Genomic DNA, 21,014 nt, shown 5'->3' on the forward strand with positions numbered 1-21,014 from the left:
ACTCTGCAAGGTAGAGTTATCCATCCGTGCACCTATGTGGCTTGTTGGAGAATAAAGCAACGGGTGTGAAGGCCCTGCAGAAACAGTGAGGATAACTCTGGAAGGAAGTTTGTCATGCTCCCAGACACCAGGCTCCTGACATGAGGACCCAGCTCCTTAATTCTGTGGCCATCAGTCAGGTAGGGCAATGCCCCAAGCTCCTGGTATTCTGTCTGGACTCCACGCCCACAGTTACCTGGCAACAGCCAGGTAGGCCTGGCCCACTATGAAAGGGGCTGCTTGCCCCCTCCTCTATCTCTTACTCCTGTTTCCCTCTTCTCTCTTGCCCTCTTGTTTCCCCTCTCTCTGCATTCCCTTCCCCCTCTCTCCACGTGGCCATGGCCAGCCTCTACTTCTCTACTTTCTCTGCCTCTACTACCCTCTTAGCTCCCCTTTCAGCCATGACAATAAACGCCTTTAAACCATGGACTACCTCTTTTTATTGGATGGCACGTCTAATATCCTTGTGCTCTCAGACGTGTTTCCTATTAAGCCAAGCAAACTAAGGACTCTCCTCTGTGGGAACCAGCGGGAGCGCTCTCCTCCTGCCCTTTTCCCTTTGGCCAGGGCTAGTGCCCGCCCTCAGGCACCCACTCTGTTCTCAGCTCTTCCAAGGCATTCAGCGGTGTCTGTGGTACCCTAGAATCCAAGCTGAACTCCAGCAGTTCAGCGGGGAACTCTGACTATGCTTCCCAACCCTCGGAGCGGTGTCCTGCGGCTTCCGGAAGCCAGCCTGGCAGCCTGGGGTGCTTGCAGTCAGACTTCCTGCGTCCCGTCCCGCCTCCATGAGTGGCCCTGTGGCGGACCAGCCGCGCGGGACACCATTCTAACCCACAATGGCTCAGCAGTTAAGAGCACTGGCTGCTCTTCTGGAGGATGTGGGTTCAATTCCCTGTCCTCCAGGGCAGCTCACAACTGTTAACTCTAAGATCTGACACCCTCACACAGACACACATGAGGCAAAACATCAATGCATGTAAAATAACAATAAATAATTTAACAAAGAGATTTATTGCCCTCTTCACTTTTCTTTCCCCACAAGACAAGGTTTCTCTGTTTAGCCTGGCTGTCCTGGAACTCTTATTGGTATACTAGTCTGGCTTAGAACTCACAGAGATCCACCTGCCTTAGCCTCCCCAGTGCTGGGATTAAAGGCGGGCACCACTACCGATGGACTTTTTGTCTTTTTTTTTAATGTAAATTTATTTTTCATTTAAAAGTAGGGAATATATTCCTATGCTTTCTCATGTAAAATGTGTATAAGATTTTGTGTAATGCGTAAGGATATAGTTGCAGTCCCCACCCCCCTCCTGGGGCAAGTATTTATACTTAAGCCTCTCCAGCCATCACAACATTGCATTCTTTTCTCTCTGTGAAGTGCAAATGACAACTCAGGCACCGTACAAACTATTGAAGACTAGTAGTGTCTTGACTTGTTTCGTAGACACTACATTATTTATTCTTCATGGCTGTGTAGCATTTTTCACTATAGGATCCATAACTTAACTACCGATGGGTATATTTAAAGTTCGTTGCAGTTTTTCTCTGATAGGAGCCATACTTTACTCTGCGTCAGTTAGCTTCACGTTACTGTAACATACATAAGATAATCAGCTTTGAAAGAGGAGCGAAATATTCTGGGTCACGGCTTTTGAGAGCTCAGTGTGTGGTCAGGTGGCTTTTGGTCCATGGTGATGCTGCAGATCATGGCAGGGAGCACTTCCCGTAGGGAAGAGCCTCACACCTGGAGACTCAGAAGAGGAAGGGGAGGCCCTAGGGCGGGTGTCCCGCAGCCTTTTAAAAGCATCACTCTGGGGAACAAATCTGTAGACCTTTGTTGTGTCCGGCCAGCAGATCACAGCCTGGGTTCTAGCCTGGAAAGGCATTTTGGAAACCTGGAAGAGAAGAGGGGCTAGGCGGCGAGAGAAAAGAATGAAGCCAGGACAAACAGATTCTGATCGAGGCTCAATTTAATATTTCCAGACACCCAGTTTATAAAGGAAGGGGGAGGGAACCCAATTTCCCGCCAAGTAACTCAGGGTCCAGTAGCAGGACGAACACGTGTGTGCCTCCAGACGGCAAAGGCAGGTTCCAGCAGTAGGTAGGCGTGGCAGGACGAATGAGCCGGTAGCTCCACCCTAGAGCAGGCAGGTTCCAGGCTGGGGGGAAGGGAGACCACAGACCTTGAAGGGGCATCTGAGGCAAGAGGATCAAGAGCTTGAGCCTGGGCTGTATAGTGAATTCAAAGCCAGTGTAAGATGTTATCTGCTTCAACCACTGTAAAAGAAGAAACAAAATCCGTGTCTCATATTGCATATCTGCAAGTATATTTTTAGCACGGACGGACGGAGAAGTGGAATTGTGTGTTGAAGGATGTGTGCGTTTGTTGTCTGGATGTTGCCAGGTTGCTGAACGCGTAGACTTTTGCCAGTTGCACTGCTGCTGGCCGAGTGCCTGCTTTGTGGGTGCTTTGCCTCCGACTGATGTTAGCCCCTCTGACTTGCGCCAGCTCTACTGAAGCCTCAGTGCAGTTATGTTGTGCATGAGATTCTTTCCACATTTAAATACTCTGTATTTCCTCTGTGAGTTATGTATTCACATTCTTTCCCACTTATGGAATTTTCTTGGGAATTTCTAGGAATACCTCTGTGTTAGTGAAGTTGCTTTTGTTGTGTTAATTAAAATACTTTCTTCAGGCTTTTTTTCCTTTGACTTCACACTTGGCCAGTTCATCATATACAGTAGCTTTTTGGTTTTGTTTTTTGTACTTTTTGAGACAGGGTCTCATTCTGTAGCCTAGACTAACCTTGAACTCAGTGTGTAGCATAGGATGGCCTCTAACTCATGGTAATCCTCCTGCTTCAACTCCCTTAAGTGTTGGGATGATAGGTGTGAGCTATCATGTTCTGTTGTCATGTATAATTTTAAAGCGTTAAATTTTTTTCTCCTTTTTTAAACTTCTTAAAATTTATTTACTTGTTAGTGTGTGTGTGTGTGTGTGTGTGTGTTTGTGTATGTAAGGAGAAAACTAACACTCCAAAGTGGTTTACTAACTGCCACTGTGGCATTCTTACATCTGTATTCTCGCACGTACACACACAAACACACAGCCACACACCCTCACACTCACCTGTGATACATGCCTGACCTCAGAAGCTTTCTTTAGTCACAGAAGGAGATTCCGTGACCCCATTCTTCTACCCTTGACTCTAAAGGCACACCACGTGGCTGAAGCTGTCAAAGCAAAGCAAAGCGACGTAGAGTGTATTGACTTCTGCAGTCAATAATAGCACATATAATAGCACATAAAAATTTATAAATTTTATGAATATTTTATGTGTATGAGTGTTCTTTGCCTGCCTGCATGCATGTGTACCACATGTATGCCTGCCTGGTGGGTCCCCTGGCACTGGAGTTGTAAACTATCATCCAGGTCCTCCGCGAGAACAACGAATGCTTTTAACTGCTAAGCCATCTCTTCAGCCCCTGAGAAATTCTGTTTTTATTTTGTTTTTTTTTTTTTTTTTTGAGATGGAGTCTTGCTGTGTAGCCCTGACTGGTCTGGAACTCACAGATCAGCCTGCCTCTGTATTTCAAGCACTGGGATTAAAGGTGGATACCACCATGCTTGCTTTACCCTCACCAGAATTTCTTATTCCTATCTAACTAAGGGAGCATTTAAATACTTCCATAAAGTACGTGTGCCACCACTGCCTGGCATGAATGTTTTCTTTGTCTGTTTTTGGTTTTCAAGACAGGGTTTCTCTGTAGCTTTGGCTGTCCTGGAACTCTTTCTGTAGACCAAGCTAGACTCAATCACACAGAGATTCATCTACCTCTGCCTCTTCAGTGCTGAGTTTAAGGGTGTGCACTACCATGCCTGGCTAATGCTGGCTAGTTTTTTGTCACCATGACACAAACTAGAATCATCTGGAGAGGAAACTTTAGCTGGGAGAATACCTTCATCAGATTAGTCCGTAGGCAACTCTGGGGTATTTTCTTGATTAATAACTGTTGTGGGAGGGCCCACCTTATTGTCTTAGTTAGACCATGGCAACTCTTACAGAGGAAAACATTTAATTTGGGGCAGGCTTACAGTTCAAAGGTTTAGTCCATTATCACCATGCTGGGGAACATGGTGGCATGCTGGCAGACATGGTGCTGGAGAAGAAGCTGAGCATTCTACATCCAGGTCTAAAGGCAGCAGGAAGGGAGAGTGACACTGGGCCTGGCTTGAGCATCTGAGACCTGAAAACCTTGCCCTCAGTGACGCACTTCCTCCGCAAGGCCACACCCCCTAATAGTGCCACTCCCTATGAGCCTGTGGGGGAGGGCATTTTCATCCAAACTACCACATTTATTATGGATGGTGCTGTAGTACAAAAATATTTAATAAAATCCTGGCATAGAGTTTCTTCCTACCTTAGACCTCTTACGTTCCCAGATGAAAGACACACACATACTTATATTTGTAAATATGCCTTAGGCAGCACAGTAGCTGGGCAGCTGCCTACCCTTCATGCTGTTAGGATCCACTTTTCTACTGATTAGTCCCAGTTACTACTGACTGGTTTCTATCTTCCCTCTGGGCTGCTCTTAACTCCAATTGGCCAGCCCTCATGGTCACGTGTTTATGGCTCAGCCATCCCACTGCAGTCCCCTCCTCTCTCTTGCACACACTTCCTCTTCCAAGAGAGACATCTCCTTTCTCCTAGTGGTCTCAAGTCCTGGGAAACCTAAACCCCGCCCATGCCTCTTCTCCCCAGCGATTTATCAGTCAGAATTCACTAGGGGCAGGGTCCCTCAGTGCCTTACACTCAGTGTCTTACACCCTCTAGCCTTTGGGGCAAACGGTGGGGGACAGGATCCAAATTAGCAATATATTACAGCAGCATTAGGCCAACCCACTACTTGGTGCCCCCTCTAGGAAGGTGGTCCTGGGTTGGTTGGAGATACACACACACACACACACACACACACACACACACACAAGCTAAGCAAGCCACGGGGAGCAAGCTAGTAGGCAGTGTTCTTTCATGCTCTCTACTTGAGTGGCTGCCTTCAGGTTCTTGCTTTAGTTCTTACTGCAGCGATAGGCTGGGATGGAAGTGTAAGTTCCCAAGTTGCTTTTGGTTGTGGTGTTTATCCCAGCAACAGAGAGCAAGTGCAGGACAGAATGCTATGTGTATGGGCGTGTGTGCACGCGAACGGCTACTCTATCGATCTAATACTTTACGGACTAGTTCTCATTTCTCTAGAAATTGTCTTTAATTCCATTTTCTTTTCTTTTCTTTCTTTCCTTCTTTCTTTCTTTCTTTCTTTCTTTCTTTCTTTCTTTCTTTTTTTAAAGATTTATTTATTTATTATATGTAAGTACACTGTAGCTGTCTTCAGACACACCAGAAGAGAGCACCAGATCTCATTATAGATGGTTGTGAACCACCATGTGGTTGCTGGGATTTGAACTCAGGACCTCTGGAAGAGCAGTCAGTGCTCTTACCTGCTGAGCCATCTCGCCAGCCCTTCTTTTCTTTTCTTTTCTTTCTTTCTTTCTTTCTTTCTTTCTTTCTTTCTTTCTTTCTTTTTTTTTTTTAAATAATTTTCTTTATTCTCAAACACATAATTGAATTTGTCACCCTGTTAAAGTCTTTAGACTCTTAAGTAGGCTGATCCTTTCGGTCCTTATCAGTAGTATTTTAGAATTTTTTTGTTATGGAAATTTTCATGTAATCTATCTGTCTGTCTGTCTGTCTGTCTGTATTTAAATAAAGTTGTTATTAGCTGTGTGCCATCATGCCTGCCTGCTTAGCTTAGGCTGGTCTCCCTCCCTCCTTTCCAAGTGTTCTGAGAGAGGTCCTTGCTGTCCTGGAACTTGCTCTGTTGCTTATGCTGTCCTCCAGCTTGGTCCTCCTCCTCACCAGGGTTGGGTCTCTGGGGTTATAAGTGTGAGAGGCCACACCAGGGTTCACCTTTCTAGTCCTTAGTAGGACTACAGACTGAAAAGAGGGAGCTCCTTGCTTTGTTCCCCACGGTGCCTAAGCACAGTGTGTGCAGGAAGTATCTATCGGGAGAGGGAAGAATTGAGCTAGAGAAGAAGGTGAGAGAGCGGTGACCTGTTCCTCAGAGCAAGGCGGAGGGCAGGGAAAAGGGCAGGTTTGAGCCAAGATTGAAGGTGAACAGGGTAGAGGTAAGAAAGTAAAGAAATGCCAGCTGGTCAGAGGTCTGCTTTGTGGCTGCAGTGGAGAAGCCCGTTGCATAATTTAGTAGTGCTCAGTAAATGACTTCATTAAAGATATTCTTGGGCTGATTTGGAGTTGGAGAGCAGAGTTGATATTCCAGGTTCCAGGTGGGAAGCTGTAAAAATTGTGCCAGAGAAAGCTCCGAGGTATGAACAAGAACTATGAAGTGTCTCATGGAAGTGAGTGTTGGTCGGTTAAGTCTGTGACTTGACTCTTGGTACCATTGCCCAAGCCTAGTTTCTTTCTTTTTTTTTTCCTTTTTTTTCCGAAACAGGGTTTCTCTGTGTAGTCCTGGCTGTCCTGGAACTCACTCTGTAGACCAGGCTGGCCTTGAATTTAGAAATCCCCTGCCTCTGCCTCCCAAGTGCTGGGATTAAAGGCGTGTGCCACCACCAAATAACATGAATCTGAATTTACCTGAAAGAACCTGCATCTTAGCCCCTTACCTGCCAGTGAGCATGGTCCTAGACAGAGAATAAATGCCTGATCTGAAAAGGAATGAATCGAGGGGGGCAGAGTGGGGACACAGACCGCAGGCAACCAGGACCAGTTCCTATTCAGATGCTCTGAAACACATCACCACATCTGCGCCAGCAGCCGGCACACCAACAGCAGCAGGTTTCTCTAATAAACCAATAAGCTAAGAATAGCATTTAATCTGTTAAAGGGTCATAAGCAAATTAGGAAAAAAAGATGCAGAGGGACTGGAAAGCTTATCAATATTCACTACCCCTAATCTCTGTTATTTAGGGAATATAATTAGATTTCTTTCTATGAATAGTTAACATTTTCTCCCTTGGATTTTCATACCCATACTTAGTGACCTTTTAAAAATGATGGTTTCCCTTGTGTGAGTGTATTACCATTTAAGAGTGTTTATGAAGCTTTTGCTTTTTTTTTTTTTTAAAGATTTATTTTATTCATATGAGCACACTGAAGCTGTCTTTAGACACATCAGAAGAGGGCATCGGATCTCATTACAGATGGATGTGAGCCACCACGTGGTTGCTGGGAATTGAACTCAGGACCTTTGGAAGAGCAGTCAGTGCCCTTAACTGCTGAGCCATCTCTTCAGCCCCCCCCCCTTTTTAAAAAGATTTATTTTATAGTTTTTGCTTTTTTTTTTTAACAGTACTGGAATATCTCAGTAATTGCTAAGTTGTCCTTGCTCCAGGTGAACAGTCATATTTTCTCCAATTCTAGTTTCCTTACTTGTGTCAGAGACCAAAATAGCTTGTTTAATCAGTTAGAGCTCTTTAGTTACCCATATCTGTGTAGTAAGAAGAAGAACAACAAAAATTCCAATGGCTTAAAACATTGATTTTGCTCCTAAATCTGCACTTTGGCCCAGGCTTTGTGGAAACAACTTGGGTCCACTGGTTGTCACTTTTAGAGGCTCAGCGGCGGCGGGTCTGGCTGCCATCTGAGATCAGCTCTGAGGAACCCAGGATGGGCCCTCCATGCAGCTGCTTGTCCTCTGTGCTATATGATAATGGGACTCCAAGAAGAGTATCCAAAAGGATGGGGAAGCTATAGTGTATCTGTTTATGATTTTGAGCCATTATAAATGCTCAGAATTTTGTGGGCTGTAGTGACAGACCTGCTACATGTGACAGGGCTGGGAACATAAGGCACACTTTTTCATTGTGTGGCAGTGTCACACTGTACTCAAGAGAGCATGGCCACAGGATGCACCTGTGAGCCACATTCGGAAACTCGTCTGCTGCATAGTGCAGTGTTGGGTTTTATTCTTTCTCCTCCTCCTCCTCCCCCCTCCTCCTCTTCTTCCTCTTCTTCCTCCTCCCCCCTCCTCCTCCTCTTCTTCCTCTTCTTCCTCTTTCTCCTCCTCTCCTCCTCCTCTCCTCCTCCTCTTCTCCTCCTCTTTTTTTCTCTTCCTCTTTGTGTGTTTCCAAACAAGGTTTCTCTGTGCAGTTTTGGCTGTCCTGGAACTCACTCTGTAGACCAGGCTAGCTTTGAATTCAGAGATCCTCCTGCCTCTGCCTCCTGAGTGCTAAGATTAAAGGCGTGGGCCGTGATCGGTCACTCAGCTGGTTTTTGGTTTTTATGCTTTTGATGATGGTCATGATAGTGCATTCTTTTCATGGGTTCACTGATGGTTTATTTCTCTTCCTGTGGTTTGCCTTTTCATAGCCTTCCCCTCCCCTTTTCCATGGCCCTCCCACTTTTCATTAGACTTTGCATTAGTGACTGTTGAGTATATTGTTGATCTGTAATGGTTTTTGTAAATTAAACAACTTGAACTCAAAGTTTGCTTTGAAAATATATCACTGTCGACTTGAGGATTGTGTTAGAGTTTTTGTTGTGATAAAACATCTGGCTGGGCATTCTAATTTTCCTTCTGTTTGTCCTTCCATCTCCTTCTTTTGGTAGGGGTTCATGGAGCCTATGTTGGTCTCAAACTCCTGATTGTCTCCACTTACCAAGTGCAAGGATTACAGACACGTGCCTCTGTAAGGCAGGCGTGTGTGGCAGCAGCAGTGAGTGGTGGCAGGGGTGGGTGGCAGAAGCTGTTCATCTCATGACAGACAGGAAGCTGAGAGAGATAGAACTGAGATAGGGACAAGACACCCCTAAGGACGTGACCCAGTGACCTTCTTCCAGGCTTTACCTTCTAAAGATCCAAGAATCACTTAGAATATGACTGGGAACCAAGCCTTAAGTACCTCTTTGGGGTCACTTCATATCCAAATTATAGTGAGTGTCCTCAAAGTTGTCTGTGGGGCGGCTTTGTTTGATGATGGAGATTTGTGAGTAATCACATTTAAGACCCACACAGTACTTTAGTCTTTTATACAAGAACATAGGAAAGGGGGTGGTGGATGAAAACCATCATCCTTTGGTCCTCAGACTCCCTCTAGGGATGAGGGATGAGGCACAGGAGAAGGATGCCTCTGCTTCTTCAGGCACTGCTACATCTGGGAATCCAGACCATGTCAGGTGCCCGCAGGGGAAGATGGCAGTGGGATGGACATGTCACTACTGAACGTTGCTTTCTGTTTCTGTTAGGCTGATTGTGCTGAGGTTCCAAGTTACTACGTAGTGGGAATGAGGATGTTTTAAAACATTTATTTGAGCTGGGCTTGGTGGCTTGTGACTGTGGGTTTAGAACTTGAGAGGCTGAGGCAGGAAGATCTTCCAAGCCCAGGAGATGGAGACCCACCTGTTTAATATAAAGAGACCTTGGCTCAAAACCAGATCAGACCAAATCAAACCAAATCAAACCAAATCAAATGATTTCTTTGTACTTTGCTACTCAGTACACTGTGGAACTAAAAACAACAACAAACACTGTCTTTCTGTCTGTAGCGGTAGCGGTGATGTAATCTAGGGCTTTGGCTTGGGTGTGGATGTGTTAGGCAGATAAGTGCTCTACTCCTGGGCCCTGGGTAAATCAGTTAACAGTTACTATAGTAAGTCCCTTCCAAAGCTGAGGTCTTTGACTGATTTATAGGGATGGGCCGACCCTTTTCATTGTAATTTTGTTGATATGATCAAGACAAGTGTGTTAGAGGGACTAAATCTCAGCCTTGACTCTGCTGTCCCTACTTTATTCTCAGGTTGCATTGTGATGGAAGATGACAACCAGCATCTCTGGTCCTGCACCCTTCCTAGCTTCATGGCTAGTAGAGTAGGCTGAGTGATTCCCTACAGCCCCAGTTATTTATTTATGCATTTTAGTGCTGGGGGTGAAACCCAGGAGCTTATGCATGCTGGGCCAGCGCCCTGCCACGGAGCCACCACCCTAGCCCTCTGGATTGTTCCTTGAAGAGGTCAGCCTGCAGAATATTAAAAAACAATGGTGGATGAATGGACTTTACTGCAGAGACTTTGGTCAGTGTTTTCCATTGGCATTCATACAGTCAATGAAATGTGATTGTTGTCAATGGATGAGTCTTGTCAGTGTAAATGTGTGCGTTTACTGCATCTGCTATGGCTCCCGTGTAGAGGGCAGAGGACAACTTCAGAGAGTCAGTTTTCTCCTTTTAGCACACAGGTTCCCAGTATTCAGATTGTCAGACTTGGTAGCAAGTGCCTTTACCACCAAGCCATCCCACCGCCTCCCAGTTAGAAGCTTTGAATGGAGGAGTTAATGCAACAGGTAGCAGGAAGTGGCTATGATCCAGGGCGTGAAAGGAAAGCACTTCAGGTTGTTAGTAGCCTGAGCCCGAGAGCTTTGTAAACATACGGAGCCTTTCCATACTTGAGGACTAGGGAGGCATAGTAGGCAATGGCCTTTTCCCAGGGAACCATATCTGTACACAGGGAGAAAGCCTGGTTGCCATGCACATGGACAGAAAATGTAGACCCTGTTGGCTGACGGCCTGCCTAGCTGAATGTGGGAACTCCCTGCGGTCAGCTGGAAGGGAGGGCAGGAAGGGTATTCAACAAGGAGCCAGAGGTGCCTATTAGAAATTATTTTATTAGTGTGTGTGTGTGTGTGTGTGTGTGTGTGTGTGTCCAGGCCAGAGGACAGCTTTGTGGAGCTGATTCTCTCCTCCCTCCCTTCGTGTGCCTGGGGACTGAACTTAGGCTGTCAGGGTTGTTCATCATTCACGTTATCCACTGAGCCATCTTGCTGACCTCTGCTGTCTCCAAAGACTTGGCTTTGAGGGGTGGACACGATATGCTTGGAGTTCGGCACTGACATTCTCTGTTCTCTTGAGAAACTGTCCTGAGATGTAACCCTGACTGGCCTAGAACTTGATAGCAGACCAGACTGGCCTTGGACACGCGGTGATCCTGTCTGACTCTTGTCTCCTAAGTGCTGGGGTTGTAGGTATTTGCCACCAGGCCTGACTCTGCCACTGTAGTCTGCTCTGATATGATGGGGCTAGCTCTTCAGCTTATCTTCTGTGTTTTTGTTGAAGCTCTACTTTGGAGCTTTTATGTCCCCAAAGAAGTGACTCCACATAACTCAAGTATCCTAGTTAGTGAAACTGAAGGAAGTTAGCCTTGATTAGCAGATAGAGGCTGGCTGGAATAAATGAGTTACTACTTCTATTTATCGATCTATCTATCTATCTATCTATCTTTTTTGTCTATGGCCTCTTATAGTTGTACAAATGATCTGGTATCTAGGCTGAACTAGCAACAGAGCATACATTTATCATAACTATCTGAAGCCTTTCGGGTGAGGGGGATCAACTTTCTATTTTGTTTATGTCCTGGGGCTATGAACACTCTTTTGCAGGTGTTTTTCACTTACATAATATTTGTGCTTTTCAAAAATATTTCAGGGTCCTCGAAGATGGACTAGTTGGTTGCCATGTGAGCATGAGTTTGGGTTCCCAGCAGCCGTGCAAAGAGCTGGGTGTGGTGGCGTGTCCCCGTGGGAGTGTGCTTCAATAGTCTCATCTCTGGGAGGATAGAGACAGGCAGACCCCTGGAATAAAGTGAAGAATTGTTTGAGGAAGACACTCAACATTGAGCTCCACTGCATACACCCACACATGCACACACAGACATCTGCATACACAGAGCAAAAGTATTTCCTATCTGTTTCCATTCCATGCTCGTAACTGCTGTTTGAGTGAGATGAGGAAAGTTTATTTCCTGTATGGTGGAGGACGTGCTGAGGCATAAATAGAAGACTGGGTCATGTTATGGGCTCAACCAGAAGTGCCTGGGACAACATTGGGTTTTTTTGTTGTTTTTTTTTGGCACTGCTGCTTTCCAAACATAAGAGGACTAAAGACTGAATGCCTGTTCACCTGTGATTATGTTTTAGCGGCGTCTTCGACATCTCCGGAACATCGCTGCTCGGAACATTGTTAATAGAAATGGCCATCAGCTTCTGGATACCTACTTCACTCTTCATTTGTGTGATAATGAGAAAATCTTTAAAGGTAAGGGACCCTCCGGGTCAGTCCTGTCTGTACGCTTGTAACAGGAGCAGCTTGCAGCGCCTTCTTCTACTGCTTACTAGAAAGCTCAGTCATGCTTTCTGAAAACATCTCAAGTGATGTCTGCTAGAGACATAGCTAATGGGTAGTGCTCTAGGGTATAGCCTTACTTCGGTAAGTTTGTTTCCCTTTTATTAATGTTACCGTTACTATTCCAGTTGCTAAGTAAGTTTGTTTCCCCTTCATGAATGGTATGGATACTATTCCAGTCCCTAGCATTTAAAACAGATGATGGGAGTTCAGTATCTTATACTAGTTTTACATTTCTTTAACATATTTCCCTTCCTGGTGACCAAGTTTATGAAAACACGTTTGTATCTTCCCATACTTAGATTTATGTATATGGGGTCATTTTCAGAAGAATAGCCTGGTTTCTTCCAATTCTGTTTTGTTTTATTAGATTTATTTATTTTATTTTACATTTGGCCTGCATGTGCTTGGTGCCCGTGGAGGACAGAAGAGTCATCAGATTTCCTGGAACTGGAATTATAGCTGGTTGTAAACCACCATGTGGGTGCTGGGGATTGAACTCTAATCCTCTGCCAGAGCAACAGGTGCTCTTCACCACTGAGCCATCTCTCCAGCCTCCAATTTATTTATCTATTACATTGTGGATTCTTCTAGAAGTGGCAGTTTAAAAGGAGATCAATTGTTTGATTCCAGATCACAGTCATCTTTCCTCACACAGAGTAGGAAGTGGTAGGGTGCCATGGCTTAGGTAGCATGGTGCAAGAAGACCAGGGCGCAGTGTTATTCCTGCCATTGGCTTGGGATTGAAAACCAGGAGGACAGTCGCTCTGCCTCGGTTGCTCTCTCTCAGCCTCTGGCTTCATGCTTTGGAAGAAAGTTTTCTGGAGATTAAATGAAATCAAGAAATAAGAAGGAAAGGACATGGCTGTTCCTAGGTATGGTGCAGGAGGTTTATTCTAGATAAAAAGGAGAGCACAGCCAGAGGCAAGGACATCTGGGGGAGTCCCTAGTGGGCGTGGCCCTGAGCGGGGGGGGGGGGGGGGCTAGGGGTGGGGGCATATGAGGACAAGGAGAGAGGAGAGCCAGACCAAGAGGCCAGGAGGGTAAAGGGTAGACGGAAAAAGGCCAGGTAACCAAAATGGTTGGAATATATAGGGCAGGCCAGCTGGAAAGGCTTAGAGTAGGGTGTGGGGTGTGTGAGCCAGGTAGCCTGTAATAGGACTGAGGGATACAGGGAGAACCTGGCAGCCAGCATCCACTTTGATAGGTTAAATAGGTACCTTGGCAGTTTGTCTCTGGTTTGAGACCCAACAGTGATAACCATGTCTTATAAACTAGGTGAGACAGGTTGTTTTGTGAATCATGCTTGATAAATTGCCTTTATTAGACTATGCAAACAAAAGGCAGTGAATGCCTTAATAAGAGGAAGTGAACTCTTATTTCGAAAAAAGATTGGGACAACAAAGTACTACTTCTGGATCTCGAAGCGATAGACTTGGCTCATAGGGAAATGGTGCTTTATAAAAGTACAAGGGGAAACCCTGTGTTAGGATGAGGTGTTTAATTTTAATTGGGCATGTTAATACAGGAAGCCACAGGGGGCTTTTGACTGCTGGATTTCAATACTTTGATAGCTGGACCTTGGTGGTCAGTGTCAGGTAGAGGGCGGGGCTAAATAAGGGAATAGACCTTGGTGGTAGCTTTAGGAATGCAACTTACTGGTTTTTAGCAAGGCAGAGGGGATGGGGAGAAGAGCAAGGCCTGCCAGAGCCATGCTCACTATGCCCAAGCTGGCTAGAGTCCTTTTACTCAGTGTCTTCTGGCAATTTGGAAAATGGTGGCCATTGTTATTGGGATTGCAGTGTTAATTAGACTGGTTTCTTAAAAAAGCAGCCATGGGACTGCTGGTGACTGTGATGTAAAGATGGAAACAGAATGACTGTCTTTGCTCTTTTGTCTCTGACTTCAATTTTTTTTCTCCCCCTGGCCGGCTTAGAACTCACTGCATTGACCATGCTGACCCAGAACTCACAGTGATCCGCCTCCTTCTGCCTCCCCAAGTGCTGGGATTAAAGGTGTAGGCTACCACATCTGGCCTGGTGATTGCAGCTTTTTGAAAGTACTTAGATTTTCTTGTGGTTACCAATGAGAAGACCATTAATGCACACAGGGGACAGCAGTGCCAGGGTTGCCCACAGTCTACAGCAGTAGAGCCTGTCACTTCTTCAGAAACCTCTTTGGGCCGTATTTCCCCTGGTGAGCTTTGGTTAGTTCATCTTTACATTGAGATGGCTGGTGACTTGTGAGGCATCCTTCTGCTCCAGCCAGTCGTGATGGGACGAAGTGTTTTCTGCACTCTTGTAACTCATCACAGGAGCTGGAGAGTCGTCTAGTAATCCTGGTTAACGTTACCTCATCTGGTTGGCTGTCATGACAGTCATCAGTATGCCATGGTCCTTCTGTGACCTTTGGTGCAGAATAGCCACAAAGGCTGATTGGCTCTCCTTCCTAAACCACTTTTCTATCTAGTTAATCTCCCAGTTTTACAAGCTTTTTTTTTTTTTAAAGGATATCAGAAATGTTGGCTTCTCAGTTACTCTTTTATCTCATCTGAATTCGTAGTAGATCCCAAGAAGATAAGGGGATTTTTTTTTTTTTATACATCTTTTTAGTTATCTATAGGAGATTGTCAACATTTAAGGTTGTACACACAAAATAGTGTTGATACATGTTTGGAACAAAGCCTGTGTTGGTGAATGGAGGCTCACTTTTAATCCTGGTTCCCTCTTAAACTTAGAAATTTTAAATTTGTAGTTTTATTTTATTTCGGAGTCAAGGTCTCTCTGTAGCACAGGCTGGCCAAGACATTACTATGTAGGCCAGTCTTGCCTCAAACTCTTGGTAGTCCTGCTCTCCCCAGGGTTTTGACTGTAGCTATGAGCCACCACACCCAGCTAGAGGGTTTATCTATTTATTTTTTAAAATATTTATATTTTAAAATTTCATGCATCTGTCTGGGGAATGTGTGACCAGGCAGTGCAGGTGTCTCAGAGGCAAGAAGGAGGTGTGGGACCTCCTGGGGTTGGAACTAGTGGATGCTGTGAGTAGGCTGGTTGGTGAACTCCTGCAAGAGCAGTATGTGCTCTTAGCTGCTGAGCTGGCTCGCCAGCCTCCCCGTCTGTTTTAGCCATAGTTATTTTCTCCCCTGGGAAGTGCTCAGGGCCTGTCCTCTTCCGACTACCAGCCATCAGGAATCCATTAGGGCAGAGCCTTGCAGTCCTTTGCTCTCACCCAAGATCCATCCTCAGGTGGCCTTTCCTCTGAGGTCATGTCCTCTATCCAGTTGCCTGCTCTGTGTCTCCTTTGGAGTCAGTAGGTGACTTAAACTTGGTATATTCAAGACTGAGTCTCTGCTGTGCCAGCTCACTGACCTTATGTTTTTCTGTCAGAAAATGACAACTCCATTTCCAGGGCTACAACCCAGGGCCATGGTGGATCGCCTTCTCTCTCTAGTTCCCCCAGCCAGCCTTTCTGCAGGTACTTTTCTGGAGGCTTCTTTGTACCTCTGTGCCACTGCCCTCCCTTGCATGGATGGCAGAAGGCCCACTGACAGACAGACTGTCTGCCCACGCATGCCCTCTCTCCCAGCTGGTCTTCAACCCAGACTCCTTGCAAATGAAAAATCATGCTATCTGTCCCCCAAAAATGCTGGTGTGGTTTCTTAGCTCATTCCAAATAAGGCCATGATCCTTATGTCCTATGTCACTGCTCAGAACGTCCTGCTGCTCTTCAGCGTTTGCTGGTAGTGAACTATAGAAACGATCCCTGAAGGCCTAGCCTTCCTTCTGCTTTCTCCACTCCAGCCATGCCGGGTCTTGACTGTCTCCTTTTCTTCTTGTAACTAATGCTTTGCACTTGGTCTGCACTTTGGCCTGAATACCTTCCTCCAGGTACGGAGCTGGCAAGCAAGCCCTTCCACATTCCCGCTGGCCTTTACTCTGCATGCTTCTAGAGCCACTCTGATGCTGACTAACCCTTTCACAAGTGCTGACCTCATAGTTGCTGGGCTTTTTGTTTGTTTGTTGTTGTTCCTTTGTTTTTTGTTTTCTTAATTCTTCCCCATAGTTATTTTACAATCACCTGGCATTGGTGTGTTTAGTTAATGTCTCGTTCCTTCCTGTAGGAGTAGGGTCCATAGGAACAGACATTTTTATGTCCCTTTAACCACTCTGACTCTAATAACCAGAACCAGAACCAGAACCCTCTGGTTATTAGAAGATGCCGGGTGCATCTTCTCTCTCCTCCCCTTCCCTCCATTTATTTTCAGTTTAATTTTTTGGGGGGTAGATAATGCAGTCTGTGTTTCAAAACATAAGTGGAGGTTTATATTAAAACTACCTTTCATCAATGTCTCATCAAGCTGTTTCCCTTTCTGTCCTGGTAACTGCTGCTATCTTTTTCCTGTTTGTCTTTCCTAAATTATTTGCAGAAACAGAAGAAAGCTAAGATCTTCATCCTCCATTCCCAGCAGTTCCCTTGCAGATGGCATGTGTGCGCAGATACTGTGCGCTTGGCATTTTTCACTTTATATGTCTGCCCTAGAGGGCGTCTCTGATGCACTGCTTCTGGCTTTGCATTGAATAGCTGCTCTCTGGTGTCTGTGGTTGGCCCTGCGGTGGACTTTTAGGTTGTTTTGTCTCTTGCTGCATTGGCTAATTTTTACTAGTGCATTGTTTTGTGTTAGTCAGCCCTTAGGGTAAGTTCTAGGGAGTGGAGTTCTTGGGACACTGAGAAAGTATGTTCTGTTTTGGTAGGTATTACAAAATTGTATTGGGTGGGAATTGTTTTATGTGTGTCTTTCCCTATATAGCCTTATCAGTGTAAGCCCTTGAATTCTTGTTAGTCAGATAGGTGAAAAATAGTTTTGCCGTTTAGGAGCTTATATTTCTCCTCTTAGGAGTGAGGTCGAGGCTCTTCATAAACATTTACTGAATGAAGGAGTGTAGTATGCCAGCCAGCCTGGGCCATTGGCATTGCGCTCTGCAGGCTCTTCGTTGTTGGTCCTTTAGGTGTGAGCACGGCTGTCTCATCATTAAGGTGTGAGCATGGCTGTTCTTGTCTTTAGGCGTGGGCATGGCTATCTAGAAAAGCTCTTATATGTAGTGATCCAAGGGGACATAAGGCTCTGATAGGACCCTTTGAGGATCTACTTTATGACTTTATTCACATGAAAAGAATAAAATGAGTAGAAGTTTATTAATAGACACTGTGGCTCATAAGGTGTTTTTAACCTAGTATTTAATTTATGCCTCACAACGCCCTGTTCTCTCCTGGGAAGGGAACAAAATGAAAATTGACTATTGATGACTGCATAGGTCATTAATCTTTTTTTCTGTTTTAAAGATTTATTTATCTAATGCATATGAGTACAATGTTGCTGTCTTCAGACACACCAGAAGAGGACATCTGATCCCATTACAGATGGTTGTGAGCCACCATGTGGTTGCTGGGAATTGAACTCAGGACCTCTGGAAGAGCAGTCAGTGCTCTTAACCGCTGAGCCATCTCTCCAGCCCCGCGTAGGTCGTTAATATTACACGAGAGACTGAGGGCTGCGTGCATTTTATTCTTAAAATTCTGAATCGATTGTTTTCAAGCTCTGTTTCTGTTCTGCTACTTTAGACCTAACAGGATGGTGGCATAGTGTTTTGGAGATCGGCTCACACCCCCTGATCTCTCTCTTCACAGCAACTATGGCCCTTGTGTTGGGCTCCATCCTTTTGGTCAGCCTGTCTAGTTTGGATCACTAATGGCCATGGGAAATTGCCTAGTTTGGCTTATCTACAGAGTCAGGCACTCAACATTTTAGCAGAAATGACCCTGTTCCTCTCTTGCAGTGGAGAGCTGGTCTGTGAGAACTGCTGAACTTAGGTGCTTGCAGGAGAAGCTGAATAATTCTTTTTTTTAAGAATTAAAATATGCCTTTGTTGTCTTCTCACTGACTTTGCTTTTTATATTTAAATCTCTTTAGTCTGTCACAGGGATTGAAGAGAGGCAAGTGCTCCAACAGGGCCCTAATGCTCCTAGCCTAGTTTCTCACCACCTTTAAGCATTATAGTCTTGCAGGGCAGTGGTGGCGCACACCTTTAATCCCAGCACTTGGGAGGCAGAGGCAGGCGGATTTCTGAGTTCGAGGCCAGCCTGGTTTGTAAAGTGAGTTCCAGGACAGCCAGGGCTGCACAGAGAAACCCTGTCTCGAAAAAATACCAAAAAAAGACCAACAAACAAACCAAAACCCAAACCCAAAAAACCCCCACCCCCCAAAAAGAGCAATACATTTTTGTAACAAAGTAAAACAAAATGAGTGTGGTTAAGTAAATAATAAATAACATGTATTAACTAGAAAGTAAAAAATACCGTGTTTAAAAAAAAGCCTCAGGCCTAGGACTAAAGTTGGACTGGGGGAGCGTTGGCATTGTATGTGTGAGGCCCTGGGTTTGGTCCAAGACCACAGAAAGTGTCAGTAAGAACAAATCCCAATAACAACAGAACCAGACAAATGAAGGCACAGGGAGACTCCTTTAAAATCTTGTTTTGTTTGTTTGTTTGTTTGTATGTATGTATGTGTGTATGCATGAAAGTATACATGCATGCAAGCATGTATGACAGATATACTCGGGATCCTGTGGTAAGTGGCTGCAGTGTTTGATGAATGTTTAAGAGTTAGAGTTGTAGGGAGCCTGGGAAATGAGTCTTCCTTAAGTGAAGGGATCACACAGTTTAGTCAGAGTGACTTGTCTGTCATAGCTAACATGGAACCCATTTGCTAGTGGGTCTTGCAGTTTTGTTTCTAATGGTTACTTCTCTTAGCCACACCGTTTAGGTTATATATCTTTGAAAGACTGTTTATTTCTAGCACTATCTGAAAGATGCTAAAATCCATAGCAACGTCAGGATGTTCCCTTTTAAAAGTATAGAATTTTCTTTTCTTATTCCATACTGTAGGGTTTTATACCTGGGACACATTTTATATACCAAAATATATAAATCCCGCATCCCTTGGTCCCTGCTCTTTACAGGGCATGGCTGGCACGCCCCGCCCACTGTGGGGCCAGGCTTCCCCTCCCCCAGAAGCTTTCCTTTATAAATCAGACATTTGGTCTCTGTCCCTGCAGCACACACTCTTTCTCTCTTTCTCTTCACCCTTCCCTCTGTCTCCCTGGCCTTGTTCTTTGGGCCCAGTGAGCCCACCAGAGAGCTGCTTCCCAATAAACCTGTCTTTAAGGATGGAATTGCTCATTTAATCACCGGAGATAACTTACCACAGTTATTCACGATTAAAAAAAAAAAACTCAAACCACCATTCAGCTAGTGCATGTAAGTAGCCTAAAGCTGTAACCTAAGATAAACATTGCTGGCTTAATTAGAAAAATTGGGTCCTGCTGTAAATCCTCCAGCAGAACCTGTCCCTGCACTTACTGTGTTGTGAGAAGTTCTCAGAACATATAGTAAGTGCCCTTTGTGTGGGAGATGAGGGTGAAGCAGCACAGGCAGCCTGCCCACAAGGAAATGCCTTAACACCAGAGCTTCGGGGAGGGAGAGCTCCCCCGCAAGGGTGCACATCAGTGCGCTCCCTGGGCGTGTCATTGTTCATTCATAAAGACAGAATTGGCTGAGTGTCTGTCCTTGTGCCAGGCACAGTTCTGAGAGATGAGGACATGGTAGTTATAGGGTTTGGGCCCACAGTAACAAATGGAGTGTCCAGGCACACATTGCAATCATGGCCTTTGTCCATGTATCATGCCACAGTTCATCTCAAGTACCAGTAGTGTGTGGATCACATGTGGGAGACACTGTTCTGTAGCAACAGGGGACTGCATTGACAGTGGCATGGAGATAATCTGGGTGGGTGGCTGCAGAGCACTGGAGGGTTGTCGGGGATGTCTATCAGGACCAATAGCATAGTTTTATTTTATTTTATTTTTCGGTTTTGTAACATTTGATGCTATATATGAAGGTTTATGGAATCATGAACATTTAAAAAAATATATATATTTATTTATTTAATGTATATGAGTGTTCTGTCTTTACACACACCAGAAGAGGGAATCAGATGGTTGTGAGCCACTGTGTGGGTTCTGGGAATTGAACTCAGGACCTCTGGAAGAGCAGTCAGTGCTCTTAGTCATCTCTGCAGCCCTGGAATCATGAAATTTTAATGCTTGCAGAACTTCAGTTATCCAAATTTTCCAAGTTGAGAAAGGGCCTGACGAGGTTGAAGAGGTAGAATGTTAGCAACAAGCACAAATAAAGCTTGGGTCACATGGTTTCTAAATTGGTTTTCATTCTACACTCCTATGAGGGAATGTTCTAGAGGTGCCTGAAGAACAGAGAGAATCAGTCATAGAAACTGGGAATGGGGGATTTGGGAGTCAGAGGTTAAAGTACTTGCTGTACAGATGAAAACTGGAGTTTAAATTCCCAGGACCCACCTGGATGCAGGGGGACTGTGGCAGTCCACCTGTAATCTAGCCCCAGAAGGCAGAGATGGATCCCCAGAGCCAGCTGGCTGGCTACACGAGCTGTGTAGAGGAGGTTTTGGCTTGATTGAGATATCCTGCCTTAAAGAGAATTGGGAAAGAATCCTGACCTCACCTCAGCCCCCTGAAGGACCCCCCCCACCCCAACACGCTCATTGTGTTCACATGAAAAGAAAGGAGTGAGTAGAAATGGGAAAAGGAGAAAATTTGGATTTTTAAGGGCTTCTGCTTTAATGTGCTGCAGAAGGAGACAGGTAACAATTCCGAGATTAAATCTGAGCAATTTGTGATGTGCTTCACTG

General features: G+C 45.1%; 1 protein-coding gene across 2 annotated transcripts in view; it reads left to right on the top strand.

Annotated features, from left to right (window-relative positions):
* Uvrag (UV radiation resistance associated) overlaps positions 1 to 21,014 on the top strand; it is a 265,993-nt gene that overhangs the window by 13,680 nt on the left and 231,299 nt on the right. For both annotated transcript variants that reach the window (XM_029479367.2, XM_021167360.3), the window contains exon 2: positions 12,028 to 12,145. In XM_029479367.2, coding sequence (XP_029335227.1) covers positions 12,028 to 12,145 — 118 coding nt within the window. The remainder of the gene's footprint in view (positions 1 to 12,027; positions 12,146 to 21,014) is intronic.

The sequence above is a fragment of the Mus caroli genome, unplaced genomic scaffold (genome assembly GCF_978045245.1).
Source record: "Mus caroli unplaced genomic scaffold, Mus_caroli_1 scaffold_8, whole genome shotgun sequence".
Lineage (NCBI taxonomy): Eukaryota > Metazoa > Chordata > Mammalia > Rodentia > Muridae > Mus > Mus caroli.